This window comes from Staurois parvus, unplaced genomic scaffold, assembly GCF_062004578.1.
Source record: "Staurois parvus isolate SC_StPar_1 unplaced genomic scaffold, SC_StPar_1.0 ptg000096l, whole genome shotgun sequence".
In the NCBI taxonomy this organism is placed as follows: Eukaryota; Metazoa; Chordata; class Amphibia; order Anura; family Ranidae; genus Staurois; species Staurois parvus.
The window spans coordinates 9,834,227-9,850,890 of record NW_028317892.1 but is presented as its reverse complement, the minus strand read 5'-3'; the positions used below and the strand labels follow the sequence as shown (position 1 = coordinate 9,850,890).

Below are 16,664 nucleotides of genomic sequence, written 5' to 3'. Positions count from 1 at the left end.
TGGAAGAGGAGTTTCCTTGAGATAGGTCATCAACCACTGTAATCAAAGATGTGCTATGTTTAAATTTAAACAAATACAATAAAATATTCATTTTTTTTTTTAGATACATTTAGCGGACTTAGAGACAGAGCAACACAAAAACCTGGAATGTTAGTTAAAACAAGGTCCTTTGTGGACAGATCACTGTTCCTAAAACGTAAGTTCTGTTAACCTTATGCAGGGTTTACTTTTTATAAGTAACAATTGGATGCTTGTTTCTCATCTAGAAATATTGTATTACATTGTCTCCAACTTACAAGCCGACCTCAATGCACTGTGTAATTGGACAACTATGTGGCAAATGAGGTTTAATGTTGATAAATGTAAGGTTATGCACTTGGGGGCTAAGAATATGCATGCATCATACATACTAGGGGGGGTACAACTGGGGGAATCAATGGTGGAGAAGGACCTGGGAGTTCTGGTAGATCACAACCTTAATAATGGCATGCAATGCCAAGCTGCGGTTTCTAAAGTGAGCAAAATCCTCTCTTGTATTAATAGAGGTATTGACTCCAGAGAGAGAGATCATATTACCCCTGTACAAATCATTAGTGAGACCTCATCTGGAATATGCAGTTCAGTTTTGGGCACCAATTCACAAAAAGAACATTGGGGAACTGGAGAAAGTACAGAGAAGGGCAACCAAACCGATAAGAGGCATGGAGGAGATCAGCTATGAGGAAAGATTAGAGGAACAGAATTTATTCTCTCTTGAGAAGAGGAGATTAAGGGAGGATATGATCAACATATATAAATACATCAGTGGTTCATATAGTGAACTCGGTGTAGAGCTATTCACCCTGAGGTCATCACAGAGGACAAGGGGGCACTCTTTACGTCTGGAGGAAAAGAAATGTAATCTCCAAAAATGGAAAGGTTTCTTCACAGTGAGAGCTGTGAAAATGTACAATAGACTCCCTCAAGAATTGGTTGTGGCCAACTCAGTGGATTGCTTTAAAAAAGTCCTGGATTCTTTCTTAGATACACAGAATATAACTGGATACTAAATTTATAGGTAAATTTGATCCAGGGAATATCTGATTGCCTCTCGGGGGATCAGGAAGGAATTTTCTCCCCTGCAGGAGCAAATTGGGTCATGCTTTGCTGTTTTTTTTACTTCCTCTGGATTAACTGTGGGTATAGGATTATAGCTTTTTCTTTTTTCATTATTATTGAACCAGATGGACTTTTGTCTTTTTTCAGCCAGCTTAACTATGTAACATTATGGCTCTCATACAGGCAGTAAGGGTGGTAAAAACAAGTGGTTTGAACTGTGGTTTTATAGCTCCCACCCCCTGATTGCCCACCTAAATTTTAAGGCCAGCTTTGCTTTGCACCTGTGACACTTTTAACTTGGCTTGCAGGATTTGACAGATGGCACCACCTAGGGCTGGAACTAGGGGGTTGCTAGGGAGGGCTGTGACCCCCCCCAGATCTTTGCTGTGCCCCTCCCAGGTCCTTGAGAATGCATCCACTAATCCATGACCTAGCCTAGTGCAGACAGTTGATGTAAGGAGGCACTCTGATGGTAACAAAACATGTAAGGGGAACTCTGATTCGGACACCTGCTGTAAAGGGCACTCTGATGAGGGATGGGGACACCTGATGTAAGGGGAACTCTGATGCAGATACCTAATGTAAGGGGGCACGCTGGTGGGAGATGGGAATACTTGATGTAAGGGGCACTCTGATGGGGACTCCTGATGTAAGGGGGACTCTGATGCGGATACCTAATGTAAGGGGGCACTCTGGTGGGGGATGGGGACACTTGATGTAAGGGGGCACTCTGATGGGGACATCTGATGTAAGGGGGGCTCTGATGGAAACCTGATGTAAAAGGTTGCACTGATGCGGACCTGGAAGTAAGGGGGGCTCTGATGGGGACCTGGATGTAAGATGGGCTCAGATTGGGACCCAGATGTGAAGAGGGACTCCTAAGATGGACTCTGAAGGGGACTGTGATGTAAGAGGGGGCCTCAATGGAGACACTGATGTAAGGGTGCACTCTGATGGGAACATGATATAAAGGGGACTCTGATAGGGCCATCTGATATAAGGGGATACAGGTTCTTTTTAATCACCCTAAACTAAAACAGCCTAATACATACTAGTATTTTTCAAGTTGTGACACTGTGTGAAAGACTGTCAGTGACTCACACAGTGTTGAAATTATGCTCCCTAACTTTTTTTTACTGCACACCCAAATCAGATTGGCTAGATTTTTTACCTGCAAAAAAATATGCATTTATTTATTTACTTTTTTTTCCCAAAAAGTGAACTTTTAAAGGAGAAATACAATTTTCATAACATGTTACACCCATATTCAGGGTGTAACATGTAACATGTTACAATCAGCCTGGGCCCCACTCCTGCCCCGATCCCCGCTGTGACAGCTAGCGGGGGATCTTTTCTCCCCTCGCTAGCTGTCAAATTTTTAAAAAAGTGACCGTGTGGGTGTTCACTGATTCACAGTCATCTGTGAATGAGAGGCTACAAGTCCTGACAACCAAAACGGACAAATATATGTACTCTCTAGTGCCTCGAGGGAACATGATAGCTCTAAGGAAAGGGATTTGTCCCCGAAACGTGTCTGCAGGCCGACCACACCATCAGTCAGACACTCTGCCATCGTGTGGCCATCTCCATGGTCTTACAGGCTTTACATACATGCTATGTTTTTTGTCCTTTTTCACAATTTTAAATAAACCTTGGATAATGCACTAGGTGTTTGTGCCACCTGTATGCTTTTGTTTTTTACAGCCTTAGCGGTTGTCAGCTTGTAGTTCATTGATTCTTCCTGTCAGTATATCTGCTTGCTCGTACATCCCGTACAGGCAAGCAGATATACTAACCAGGGGCGGACTGACCATTTGGAAACCCGGGCACTGCCCGAGGGCCCGGGGTCAGTAGGGGACCCCATGAGATGCCCCTGGTACCTTTTTCATAGGCTTTTTTGAGTTTGAGCAAGGACACAGGGGCCCCATGATCCCTTATTGCCCGGGGGCCCCATGAGTTGTCAGTCCACCCCTGATACTAACAGATCTGCCGCAGACCTACATGGCACCAGCAATCTGCTGATCACTGGTGCAATGCTTTACAGGCTCCTAAAGACAAAAATAATAAATGCAGATTTTTTTACCTGCAAAAAAATGTGAATTTATTTTTTTGTAAATGGTGAACTTATCCTTTAAACTGAATTATTATTTTTTGATTAGATTATGTAACACATTAATTTAGACACTAGATGGCAGCAGACCAGTACTGAACAGATAACACAATAAAGCAAATGAAAAAACATTGTTTTCACTAATACTCAGCTCCAGTGTTTTAGTGAGAAGTGGGGATTGGCCGTATTTTGGAGGGGAGTCATTTTTTACTAGTCCTTTGATGGATATATTCAGGGGTGTGCTGTGGGGAATAAAATTGAACAAGGCAGAATTTAGAAATTTGCTTTCAAATACTATTCACACTTACTAGTAAAGTAGAACTAAAGGCAACACTTTTTTTTGCTCTATTTTGGATAATAGTAAGGAAAGGTTATAACCCATGTCAGGTTGTTTTTTTGCCACCTGTGTATCATTTGGGAGATTTCCCTTTGCTTCCTCTTCTTCCTTCCTATGCCAAGCTAAACCAAGAGGTAACTTTGTTTCAACCATTAATGAACTGAGAATATTCAAAGATTAAGGTTGAAAAAGCCTTTGCCATTAGCAATCATTCATATTTCTTCTTCTTAAAGATCTGGTACCTCTGGATAGAGCTCTGTTCATGAATCCTAAATCTGAGATTATTGTACCCTATTGTATCTCCTGGTATTACTGGTGTTACAGTTGCAAGAAAAAGTATGTGAACCCCTTGGGATTACGTGGAGTTGTGCATGAATTGGGCATAAAATGTGCTCTGAACGTCATCTAAGTCACAACAATAGAAGAACACAGTCTGCTGAACATAATACTACACAAACATTAGATGTTGCCATGGTTTAATTGCACATAACATGTAAACATTCACAGTGCAGGGAGGAAAAAGTATGTGAGGCCGAGCTTAATGACTTCTCCCAGAGCTAATTGGAGCCAGGAGTGAGCCAACCTTGACTCCAATCAGTGTGATGATATTGGATGTGTTGCTGACAGCTGTCCTGCCCTTAAAAAACACAAACCTGTTTTGGGTTTACTGGTTTCAAGCACTGTCTGATGAACCATGCCTCGCAGAAAAGAGCTCTCAGAAGACCTACGATCAAGAATTGTTGACTTGCATGAAGCTGGAAAGGGTTAAAAAAGTATCTCCAAAAGCCTTGATGTTCATGTGTCCACGGTAAGACAGACTGTCTACAAATGGAGAAAGTTTAGCACTGTTGCTACTCTCCCTAGGCGTGGTCGTCCTGTAAAAATGACTGCAAGAGCACAGCGCAGAATGCTGCATGAGGTAAAGAAGAATCCCAGAGTGTCAGCTAAAGACCTACAGAAATCTCTGGCACATGCTAACATTTTTGTTGACAAATCTACAATAAGGAAAACATTAAACAAGAATAGAGTACATGGGAGGACACCACGGAGGAAGCCATTGCTGTCCAAAAGGAATATTGCAGCACGTTTGAAGTTTCAGGACGGATTGTTGTCATTGATGGGAAAATGAATTCCAGAGTTTATCAAGACATTTTGAAGGAAAATGTACGACCATCTGTCCGCCAACTGAAGCTCCGCAGAGGATGGGTGATGCAACAGGACAATGACCCAAAGCATACAAGTAATTCAACAAAACAATGGCTGCAACAGCACAGAATACACCTTCTGGAGTGGCCCAGTCAGAGTCCTGACCTCAACCTGATTGAAATGCTGTGGCATGACCTTAAGAGAGCAATTGTGAAGAGGAGTGGTCCAAAATTACTCCAGATCGTTGTGCAGGTCTGATCTGCAACTACAGGAAACGTTTGGTTGAGGTTATTGCTGCCAAAGGAGGGTCAACCAGTTATTAAGTCCAAAGGTTCACATACTTTTTCCTCCCTGCACTGTGAATGTTTACATGTTATGTGCAATTAAACCATGGCAACATCTAATGTTTGTGTAGTATTATGTTCAGCAGACTGTGTTCTTCTATTGTTGTGACTTAGATGACGTTCAGAGCACATTTTATGCCCAATTCATGCAAAACTCCACGTAATCCCAAGGGGTTCACATACTTTTTCTTCCAACTGTATGCCATCTAACCGCCATTATCTAAAGATCCAAATGAGTTGTGTAATATTATCTTGTGTCTGCTATTGTTTGCTTTCGTCTATATATTATATTTTTTATATTATAGAATATTTTGCTATATTACTTCTGGAGCTTAAGCTCCCATGCATCTACATATGTTGTTCCTACTGTATTTGTTATAAGACAATAAAAACTTAGATTCACAAAAAAAAAGACTAAGGCAAAAGTTTTTGTAAAATTGTAATCTATCAGTAAGTATTGATATTCTGATCTGCTTTTGAGAAAAATAATTGGATTTTTTTTTTATTGTAGTTTTGTACATATGATCATAGAGAGGAAATTTAAAGTGTTACTAAACCCAGGACCCTGCATTCACTATATCTGGTCTCCCACAGTACACAGAACATGGAAATGCAATTATTTTAGTAAATGTAAATTGCTAAATACCTTTTCCCATCAGCAGTTAGAGCAGTCTTGTGACTTCTATCAGTGTCCAGCAGAGCACTGGTTAAAGCTTGTAGGATGAGATTTAATTTTGTTCTAGGAGGATGCAGAACCCCTGACCTCTGTCTGGACAGTGCTGATTGGCCCTGTGCTGATCACATGGACTCTCCCAAGAAAACAATTACCTCTCTAGCAATGCACACCAAACTGAGCATGTGCAGAGTGATTCCACACAATATGTCTTGTCAGGAGATAAGAGGGAGACACTGGGAGAAGGGGAGGATGAGAGAAGACAGGATCAAGCAGCGTTACACAATGCATAGGATTAACCCCTTAGGTTCCACAGTGAGTATAACAAGCATGCTTTACTACATATACAGACTGATTTTACTGTTGTGGGTTTCGTAACACTTTAAAAGATAATTCCACTTTTGTGGGAAAAAGAAATCGCAAGTAAAAAAATAATAATATTGCATGTACTATTGTGACACAAGCCATATTGTAATATAACATTATTAAAAATGACCTTTTCTTTTCTGTAATTTTCTGTAAAATGCAAAGCAGTATGGCAACTTGGAGGTGTTCTGTACACAGATAGTGTAGGGAACACCCCCCAGAAATGTTCTGTTTATGTGATTAGCTTACTGATTTTCCCAGAAGTCTGCACTAACATACTAATCAGATTTTGAACATTCTCTGCAATAACCATTTAAATTTTGGTGAGATACTTGCAAAGGATTAATCACTTCTAACGAGATGCAGACCATGCCACTTTCCTCATTTGAGCCCTGCAAGTGCAGCAGCTGATTGATAATTATAGAGTCACTCCCATTCACATTCACTTTGCACATTGACACAAACAGCCATTTCTTCAGAATAGCAAAAGTAAGAACCTGCAGTTTATTAAAATCCTTGTAATGTACATTGATTACCTAGAGAGCAATATTTTTTACTCAAGCTCAGTGGATTGTTTTAAAAAAGGCCTGGATTATTTCCTAGATACACATAATATAACTGGATACTAACATTTATAGGTAAAGTTGATCCAAGGAATATCCGATTGCCTCTCGGAGGATCAGGAAGGAATTGTTTTCAGTGCAGGAGCAAATTGGGTCATATGCTTTGCTGGGTTTTTTTGCCTTCCTCCAGATCAACTGTGGGTATAGGATTATAACTTTTTTTTTTTTTTTAATGTTTAAACTGGATGGGCTTTTGTCCTTTTTCAACCAGACTAATTATACAATCCTGGGCATTGTGGAGAATATACCTTATTTTTTTTGCCACAGCTGCTAGGCACCAAACTGACTTTAACAATTTATAAGGTAGGTAAGCTATTGGAATAAAATGCATACACAATTTGAAGAATTGTTATTATTCTGAAGTCAAGAAATATATCTTTTGTTCAGCTCAATTACTACACATCAAAGGAAAACTGGGTGGCAACAACAGTTTTATAGTTATAGACCACCCCCTCCTCCTTAATAAACTATACTCCCTTGGCATCAGAGACTTCGCTCTCTCCTGGCTCTCCTCCTATCTATCCCAGCGTTACCTATAACACTGCCACCTCCCCCTCTCTCCCCCTCTCTGTTGGGGTCCCCCAAGGCTCTGTCCTTGGGCCCCTTCTCTTCTCCATCTACACCTCCTCCCTTGGTCACTTGATAACCTGCCTACTGAATGACATATCAGACTGGATGTCACTCCACTTCCTCAAATTAAACCTTTCCAAAACTTAGCTCCTAGTTTTCCCCCCAGCCCCCGCCCACCCTCTCCATTACGACCAACAACGCCACCATCAGTCCCACCCCACAAGCCAAGTCCTAGGTGTCACTAGACTCTAGACTCAAATCTGTCCTTCCAACCCCATGTCCAATCGCTTACAAATTCATGCAGGCTCCACCTCCGCAACATCTCCAAAATACGTTCGTTCCTAACCCCAAACACTACTAAACAACTCATTCACTCCCTTATTATCTCACGACTCGACTACTGCAACTCCCTCCTCGCCGGCCTACCTCATCACAGACTATCCCCGCTTCAGTCTATCCTGAACTCAGCGGCCAGACTCATCCACCTCACCAACCGCTCTGCATCTGCCACCCCCCTCTGTCATTCCCCCCATTGGCTTCTGATTGCCCAACGCATTAAATTCAAACTACTAACATTGACGTACAAAGCCATTCATAGCGCTGCCCCAAACTACCTCACCGACCTGATACCCAAATACCACCCAACCCGTACTCTTCTCTCCTCACAAAACCTCCTACTTTCTAGCTCCCTGGTCTCCTCCTCCCATGCCCGACTCCAGGACGTCTCCAGGACTTCTCCCATCCTCTGGGACTCACTACCCCAATCCATCAGACTGTCGCCTACCCTCCTCATCTTCCGGCGCACCCTGAAAACCCATCTCTTCAGGGAAGCCTACCCCACCCTCACCTAACAGCCGATCTCCACTCCTCCTACCACTCCATCCCCCACAGCCACTTCCTCCTGTACCACTATCCCCTCCCTCCTAGATTGTAAGCTCGAAAGAGCAGGGCCCTCGCACCCCTCGTGTATTGTATTGTCACTGTATTGTCTCATGTTCAGTCCCCCACTATATTGTACAGCGCTGAGCAAACTTTTTGGTGCTATATAAACACAATAATAGTTGTTGTACCTCATGAATATTTTACTATCGCATGACCAAAACTACGGCATGCAAATCTGAATTACTTAAATGGCACATTTCTTAGGTGCCATGTACATGGGCTTAAAAAATGCCAGTGCTCTTGGCAGATAACAAAATGCTAATGTTAAGAAAAACGCTGTCAAATATGCAAAACAGAGTTTAAAAACGACTCTAGACTACCTAATGTGCATGAACACATAGGATAACATTAGTTACTTCTACAGGCACACACCTGGTGAGTAGAAATACGAGTGTGTAGGGATCACCAGGGATTGAAATCCACAATAAAACAGATTTGTCCACCACATAAGGTCACAAACCTTACATGAGGTTGTACAGAATCCTGGATTGCTTTGATGACTCATCACCCTGGTCAAGCTAGGAACTGTGGTGATGTCCTGCTGAATGGATGAAAGGTTGCCAGCTGTCAGGAATGGACTTGCCAGTGGTGGTGGGACTCACCTGCCTTGTGGGCTGTAGTACCAGGGCTGGCCAGCGGGTGCTCTCAGCAACCAGAGGCTCACTCCTGCAATGAGCCATCACCTGAGGCTGATTGCAGCAGGTGTATTTAAGGAATGGCCAGGCCTGTGATCAGGGCCTTGGTGTAATGTTTCCCATGAGCCCCTGTACCTGCATCCTGTCTGCTTCCTGCTTGATTCCTGATTCTGCTTGATCCTGACTCTGAACTCCGCCTGTCCTGACCTCGGCTATTCCTGACCACTCTTCCGCTCTCTCCTGGTACCCTGTTTGCCCGTTTGCTACCGACCCGGCCTGCCCAACTACGTTGATTTGTATATATGGTTATCTGTTGGAGTTTGGGTTGTTTGCACTGTGTTATGTTTACCTTGCACTGCGTTTGTGTTGTTTAGTCTTAATAAATTGTCTTATTTACACTATACCTGAAACCTGCGTTTCCCTGTGTCAGTCCACACATTTCTGGTCATACCCAGATCCCTAACACCAGCAGTGCCTCGGTAAGCTGGCAGGAAGCCAACGCAATGGAGGAGTTGGTGTGGGTAGGAGGGGAAATGACAAATGACCCTGCTGGGTCCTCCAAGGTCTTGGCTGCTGGACAGGAAGCAGTTGGGCCGTCAGGACAGATATGACATCACAGTCCTGGTGTGATGTTGTGCTAAAGATCCAGAATAAGCTCAAAATGATGCTGGAAGACAGGTTAAAACTAATATGTACAAGCGGGAAATAAAACGGCCAGTTACTAAGACAACAACATGTTTCGGGGCACATTTCTGGTCCTCCATTGCATCGGCTTCCTACCAGCTTACCAGCACACTACCAGTGCCCTCCCCAGTGCATCCAGTGTCCACACATGCTGGATCTGATCACTGCTGGCAACCTTCCATCTTTTCAGCAGGACATCACCACACTTCCTTTCATGACCAGGGTGTTGAGTCATCAAGGCAATCCAGGCTTTTTTACAACCTCATATAAGGTTTGTGACCTTATACACCAGTGCTTTTAATACCTGCTTGACTCTAATACATGTGTTATTTATTTTACCTCTGTTTACTCCTTTGGTGGGCAAATCTGTTTTATTGTGGATTTCAATTCCTGGCGCTCCCTACACACTTGTATTTCTTCTCTTCATCTGGTACATATGATATGAGCTGCCATTTTTGCCATCCATGCCACAAACTGATGCTCAACAACTACTTACCGTTCACCTTAGCTCCCAGGCCTTTTTTTCACTTTTGTATACATCTGGTGAGTGCACCACTTGGTGGGGAGTTCTGGGAGCACTTTTTGTGGAGGAGGAGATGTTCTGTAGATCCAGTGATCACCAATTGGAAGCACAAATATTTCACGCTTGAATTTACATTTCATAAAGTCACAATTAAACTTGACTCTTGAGGGTAAAGACTGCACAAAGTTTGTGGGAAATTCACTTTTATTTGTTTAGACACTATATGAGATTTGGACATTGTTGATTTCCTAACCCCTGGTTCACATATCCGCATTCCTGCGGGCCACATTTTGGACGGGCACGAGAGTCCATTCATTTGAATGGACTCATGTGCCCTGGGACACGCAAGGAAGAAGTCCCTGTACTTCTTTGGAAATCGCAGCCCGCACAGAAACCTTGGTTCCCAGTGCGGTTGCTATTTCCAGTGCGTGTGGTGTGCCATTAGAATTAATGGCACCCGCCCGCGGGTCCTCATTCTTCTGTGTGGGTGGTGAAGCTCCACGGATTTTTGTGTGGATCTGCAGTGGTACCACCCACACATATGTGAACCTAGCCTTAAACTGCAGAGTAAAAAAATCTGGTGCAGCTGTGCATGGTAGGCAATTTGCTTCTAACTTCAACTTGTTCAATTAAGCTTTGACAAAAAAAAAACTGGAAGTTGATTTGTTTCTATGCAGAGCTGCACCAGATTTTTCGCTCTCCAGTTTTAGCAAATCAATATATACAGTATCTCATGTTGAGCAACAAGTCTTTTTTTCAGATCCTCAGTGAGTTCTTTGCCATGAGGTGCCATGTTGAACTTCCAGTGACCAGTATGAGAGAGTGAGATCGACACCAAATGTAACACACTTGCTCCCCATTCACACCTGAGACCTTGTAACATTAACGAGTCACATGGCACCAGGGAGAGAAAATGGCTAATTGGGCCCAATTTGGACATTTCCACTTTGGGGTGTACTCACTGTTGTTGCCAGCGGTTTAGACATTAATGGCTGTGTGTTGAGTTATTTTGAGGGGACAGCAAATTTACACTGTTATACAAGCGGTACACTCACTACTTTACATTGTAGCAAAGTGTCATTACTTCAGAGTTGTCACATGAAAAGATAGAATAAAATATTTACAAAAATGTGAGGGGTGTACTCACGTCTGTGAGATACTGTATATATATATATATATATATATATATATATATATATATATCTCGTTTTTTTTTTACATTGTATGTTGAAGTTATTTGTATATGGTACACTTTGAAGAATACACTAGTCAATTTTGGATAAACTGGTTTATTGAATAATAACAGCATGATACTTTTTATTTTTGTTTTATGGACACTGCTTTAAGTAACACTGAACAATATCCTTATTCTCCAAAAATAATCCATATATATTTACTGATTAATGGTCCTGTAATCTATTTTTTCATGAAATTGTTTCTTACTTTGTTTTGCTGCCTCTTTATTACATCTATCATGAGCTTTCAAATGTCTCTTTTTCTCCCTCACTTTTTCGGTTTGGAGTGAGCAGTGCTTGCTATTTGCGGTAATACACACTACAAATTCGATAGTCCATCTTTGGAGAAAGCAAGAGAGGGTAGCTACTTTCTTAAATATAGTGGGACCATGGAGAACGAATGTAGCCACCCTCTAACACATGGTTTCTCAACCAGGGTTTCTCTAGAGATTGCTAGGGGTTCTTTGAGCAATGAGCAATTTCTGCCTCTGAGATAAGATTGATCTGATATCGATCTATAAATCTGTAATTCTTCCCAAAGACCACAAGTGTAAGGAGCATTCTTCCCACTGACCATCATACTAATGTATCCCGATTTGTAGATATAGTCATTTTTAGTAGGGGTTCCCTAAGTTATTTCAGGGGTTCCTCTGCATTGAAAAGGTTGAGAAACATGAAGTCAGATCATAGCAGCAAAATAAAGGAATTTGGAGATTTGGAGAAGGTGAAGTACAATAGAAGGGACTTTTCTGAGTTAAGAATACGGAAACCAGAGATTACAGTTTTTTTAAGAATGACTGAAAACACCTACTGCTTTAAGAAATTTATTAACATGGAACAAGCATGCAGATCAGAAGTTCTGACATTGGTGTAACTTCATTTGCTGCTTGCAAGGTCAATAGTTGAGAAAGTATTGAAGTCAGAGAATCAGTAGTAGGCTTTATACTCACATCTGTACAGGGGCCACATAGCATGCAGAGCCTGTATAATCACTATTTGGAACCTGCAGTTGCCACATACAGTAGCCCATTGATATATATATATATATCAGGGGCAGACTGACCATTTGGAAACTCAGGCAGTGCCCGAGGGCCCAGGGTCAATAGGGGGCCCCATGAGATGCCCATGGTACCTTTTTTATAGGCTTTTTTGAGTTTGGGCAAGGACACAGGGAACCCATGAGTTGTCAGTCCACCCTTGATATATATATATATATATATACGTGACTTGCATTTCCAGGTAGAGGGTGCGCACCTGCCGCCCTCCCCAAGCTGCCATTGGCAGCTACGGATGTCGATGACTGGGTCCCGGCCGCAAGCACCCAGTGATTGCCGAGCAACACTGCCAGAGGAGAGACCTGTGTATAAACAGGTCTCTCTCCTGCCAGCAGTAACATGAACAGCAGAGAAATACACAGCAGCATGTTTCCCAAGTAAAACACACACAAAACACAGTTAACCCTTTGATCGCCCCAGATGTTAACCCCTTCCTGCCCAGTGTCATTAGTACAGTGTCAGTGCTTTTTGTTAGCACTGATCACTGTATTAGTGTCATTGGGATGTCAGTGGCAGTTAGTCAGTTCCCTCCCAGTGTCAGAATGCCCGCCGAAGTCCTGCAGTCCCACTATAAGTCGCTGATTGCCGCCATTACTAGTATAAAAAAAAAAATTCCAGTATATATACTGCCATTTGTAGATGCTATCACTTTGAAGTAAACCAATTAATTTACACATATTGGGATTTTTTTTAGCAAGGACATGAAGCAGGATACATTTTGGTCTAAATTTATAACGAAGTTTGATTTTTTACAATTATTTTACTGGATATGTTTTATAGCAAAAAGTCAAAAATGTTGTTTTAATATTCACAATTGTCAGTCTTTTTTTGTTTATAGCACAAAAAATAAAAAATGCACAGGTGATCAAATACCACCAAAAAAAAGCTCTATTTGTGGGAAAAAAGGACATAACTTTCATTTGGGTGCAGCATTGCATGACTGTGCAATTGTCAGTTAAAGTAACACAGCGCCATATGACAAAAAATGGCCTGGTCAGCAAGGGGGGTAAATCCTCTGGAGGGCAAGTGGTTAAGGAAGGTCACCAATGACAACCCCCAGATTTCTCTCAGCACAGGTTTCCTGTAACATCTGTGCCTTTTCATGTGGCCACAAGATAGCAGTAGTGCATAATATATTCTAGTCATATCGCAGCCACAGCCACTGCTGTTTCACTTATACTATGAACATGAAACTCATAATTCATTTTTTTTTTTTCAGATGCCAGATGTCCAACATTAGATTCCAACACAATGCATCCTAAGCTGAGGCTCTCTGAAGACCTTCTTACTGTAAACTGTGTCTGGTTAGGGAAATTTAACTCCAGCCACCCTCAAAGGTTTGATAAACTCATGCAGATACTAAGCAGAGACTCTTACTTTTCTGGCACACACTACTGGGAGGTAGATGTCCTTCAAGCAGGACAAGGATGGTGGATAGGCATCACTTACCCATCGATCCAAAGGAAAGGAGACTCTGAGTTCAGTCGCCTTGGATGGACCAGTGGATCATGGTGTATTAAAAGATTTGATTATGAGTACTGGGCCTTCCACAAAGGAGAAAGGAAATCAATTCATATCAACAACCCTCCAGAGAAAATCGGCGTTTTCCTGGACTATGAAGCTGGAGTTCTTTCTTTCTTTGATGTCACAGTAGGAATGAGGCACTTGCATACTTTTCGCTGCAGATTTACAGAACCGCTCTATCCTGCTCTACGGTTATGGGATGGATTAGTCACAATCTGTAGACTAACTTAAAGCTGAAGTTTAGTGATTTGTTTTTCTTTTTTAAACAGCGCCAGGGAAGCTACTTTCCAGAATGTGTTTGCGGTACTGAGGGCTGCTGTTTACAGTAGAAACCCTCCTGTGCCCCCAGATACCCCTGCAGCTGAAATGCAGGGGTTAATATTAGTGGCTGTGACAGTCACTCATCAGAAGTGCCAATTATGCTCTTTTTTTCCCCAGTGTTACATTTATAGACCCGTCCTGTAAGTCGCCACAATACAAAGCATTCCCTGATTGGAGGACAGATTGAAAGGTCCACCTGAAATCACAGCAAACTTTGCATTGTGGGAACCTTTGCTAAACTTCAGCTTTAACATTATATACGTATTGCAATCCTGTGCACTCAGCGCACCCTGCGACTCATTGCGTGTTGAAAAAAATAATTTGGTTTTAGGTTAGCTTAGAGCAAATGTCTTAACTTTGCTAATGAGAGCACAAGAATCTGACAACATACAGTAGAATATGTTTGATTTTTTCAGACAAATTTTCTTTCAGATTGGCAAAGTATTTAATCACAGGTATATGTCATATGTATATTTTAAATTAGAGATGCACCAATACCCTTTTTGTATTGGCGAGGACGAGTACCGATACTTTCAGACAAGTACTCGCCGATACTGATTAGCTATACTTTGTGGTGCGATTTGTGTCAGTACAAAATGTATGGACGCAAATTGCACCACAAATAATAGCATGTGATTTAAACAGGAATGTGATTCCTGTCCAAATCGCATGCAATTTCCCAACTGCTCCTGTGTGAACCCAGGCTGTCATAGCCTGAGTTCACACAGGAGTGGTGCAGGGAGGTTTCCCGCAGCAGAGAATGAGCATGTGGGGATGTACAGTATACTGTGGTGGCAGATGCTCCATATTCTCAGCGGTATTAGAGGAGAGGATTTCAAATCCCCGCCACTTTCTCTCCTCTCCTTGCAGGGATGACAGTTTGGATTAGAGGGCATTTGATTGGTCAGCACTGTCACATGAAAGGTGCTGACCAATCAGATGCCATCTAGCCCATACTATCATCCCTGCAAGGAGAGGAGATAAAGCCAGGTCTGGGTATTTGAAATTCCTGTGGCTTTTGAGCAATCGTATTATGGCTGATCACTCAATTCTCATTGTTCATTAAATTTTCATTTTAAAAAAAGCACACATACTCACCCCTATGTTGCAGCTGTCCCTCGCTGGCTCTAAGGCAGAGAACTGAGCAATCACATTATCGCTGATCGCTCAATTCTCATTGTCAATCACCGCTCTCTGCTCTGCTCCTCCAGTGCTCACTGTAGCGCCAGGCTGGAGAGGGGGCAGGAAGCTTTGGCTGTGAGCTGGAGCCAGCTGTCAATTAGGCAGCTGGGTGGATCCTAACAATATAGTCAGGATGCTTCCAGAGCCTGGAATGGCTCTGCCACATCAGCTGACAGTAAGTGCACTCCTGTGATCCAGAAGAGAAGTAAGGCATTGTCCATACTTCTCTTTGAATACCTCTAAGGCAATGGCCTGGTCAGATGGCCTCTGTTTAAGGCCAAAACACACTCATTCAGTTTCTGTTCACACACACTGCTTGTGCAATCATGTTATTGTCTCCAGGTTAAAGAACACTATACCATAGACACCCTCCTTGCTATTGTGTGGGGGGATGCTTGGTCTCATAGCCAATGGAAAGTTTCTTTGCTCCTCTCTGACACTATACATATGAGCTCCCTCCTATAGCGGGAAGATGATGGGCTTGCCTTTGGTTTAAGACTCCTTGATGACCACCTCACCCACTTGAGTCCACCCATGTTTGTGTTTCTCGCCTTCCTTCTTTTCCCTCCCTTTTCCCTCTGTGGGATTCTGCACCACACAGCACCATTCCACGTGTCTTTATGATATGATAAATTAATTTTTTACCATGATCTCCTGAATAAGCTCCTCTTTGCGAAACATTTTGAGATGTACCATTCCACCCTCTACTATTTCCAGTCTGTATCCATGAGGATGCCTATGTTCTGAAACAAGGCATCTACTGTACATAATATGTTATACGATATAAAGTGTGTAAACGTATATAGAGTGGAGAGGTTTACGGGGTATCTATTTCATACATTTGGATAGCTAAAAGTTTTAATCCACTATTGTGGAGTGCTTTTGGCTTTTAATAAATTGATTTGCTTCTCTTTAGATACTGTGTGAATTCTCTTTTCCTGTTAAAGTGTTTGACACCACTAAAGTCCCACACTCTGCTCTATAGTTTGAATTTACTGAATTGTGGTGCGTACCTTACCCACTAAAATCATTGCTTATATAGATCAATTATGTAAAAAATGTTGCAAATTATATTACTATTCATTCAAAATGAAAGGGGTAAAAAATGATTAGAAGCCATTTAATATCGTCAATCAGAGACCAGTTGATTTTTAATCAGTATCTATCTGTTACCGCTCACCAGAAGTCGTTCTTTTCATTGAATTCTGTCAAAGGAACATGCTGGAGAACATTTCTTGATCAGCAGTTGCAGCTGCTAATCAGTGTATTCCTGGACTCACTGTCTGAGTACAATGT

The 16,664-nt window shown here is 42.1% G+C and overlaps 1 protein-coding gene across 1 annotated transcript in view; it reads left to right on the top strand.

The window, feature by feature from the left end:
* Positions 1-16,283, top strand: part of TRIM14 (tripartite motif containing 14) — a 95,682-nt gene extending 79,399 nt beyond the window's left edge. The window contains exons 5-6 of the mRNA XM_089670890.1: positions 104-196; positions 13,561-16,283. Coding sequence (XP_089527016.1) covers positions 104-196; positions 13,561-14,096 — 629 coding nt within the window. The 3' untranslated portion in view covers positions 14,097-16,283. The remainder of the gene's footprint in view (positions 1-103; positions 197-13,560) is intronic.
* The last annotated feature ends 381 nt before the right edge of the window (positions 16,284-16,664 follow it).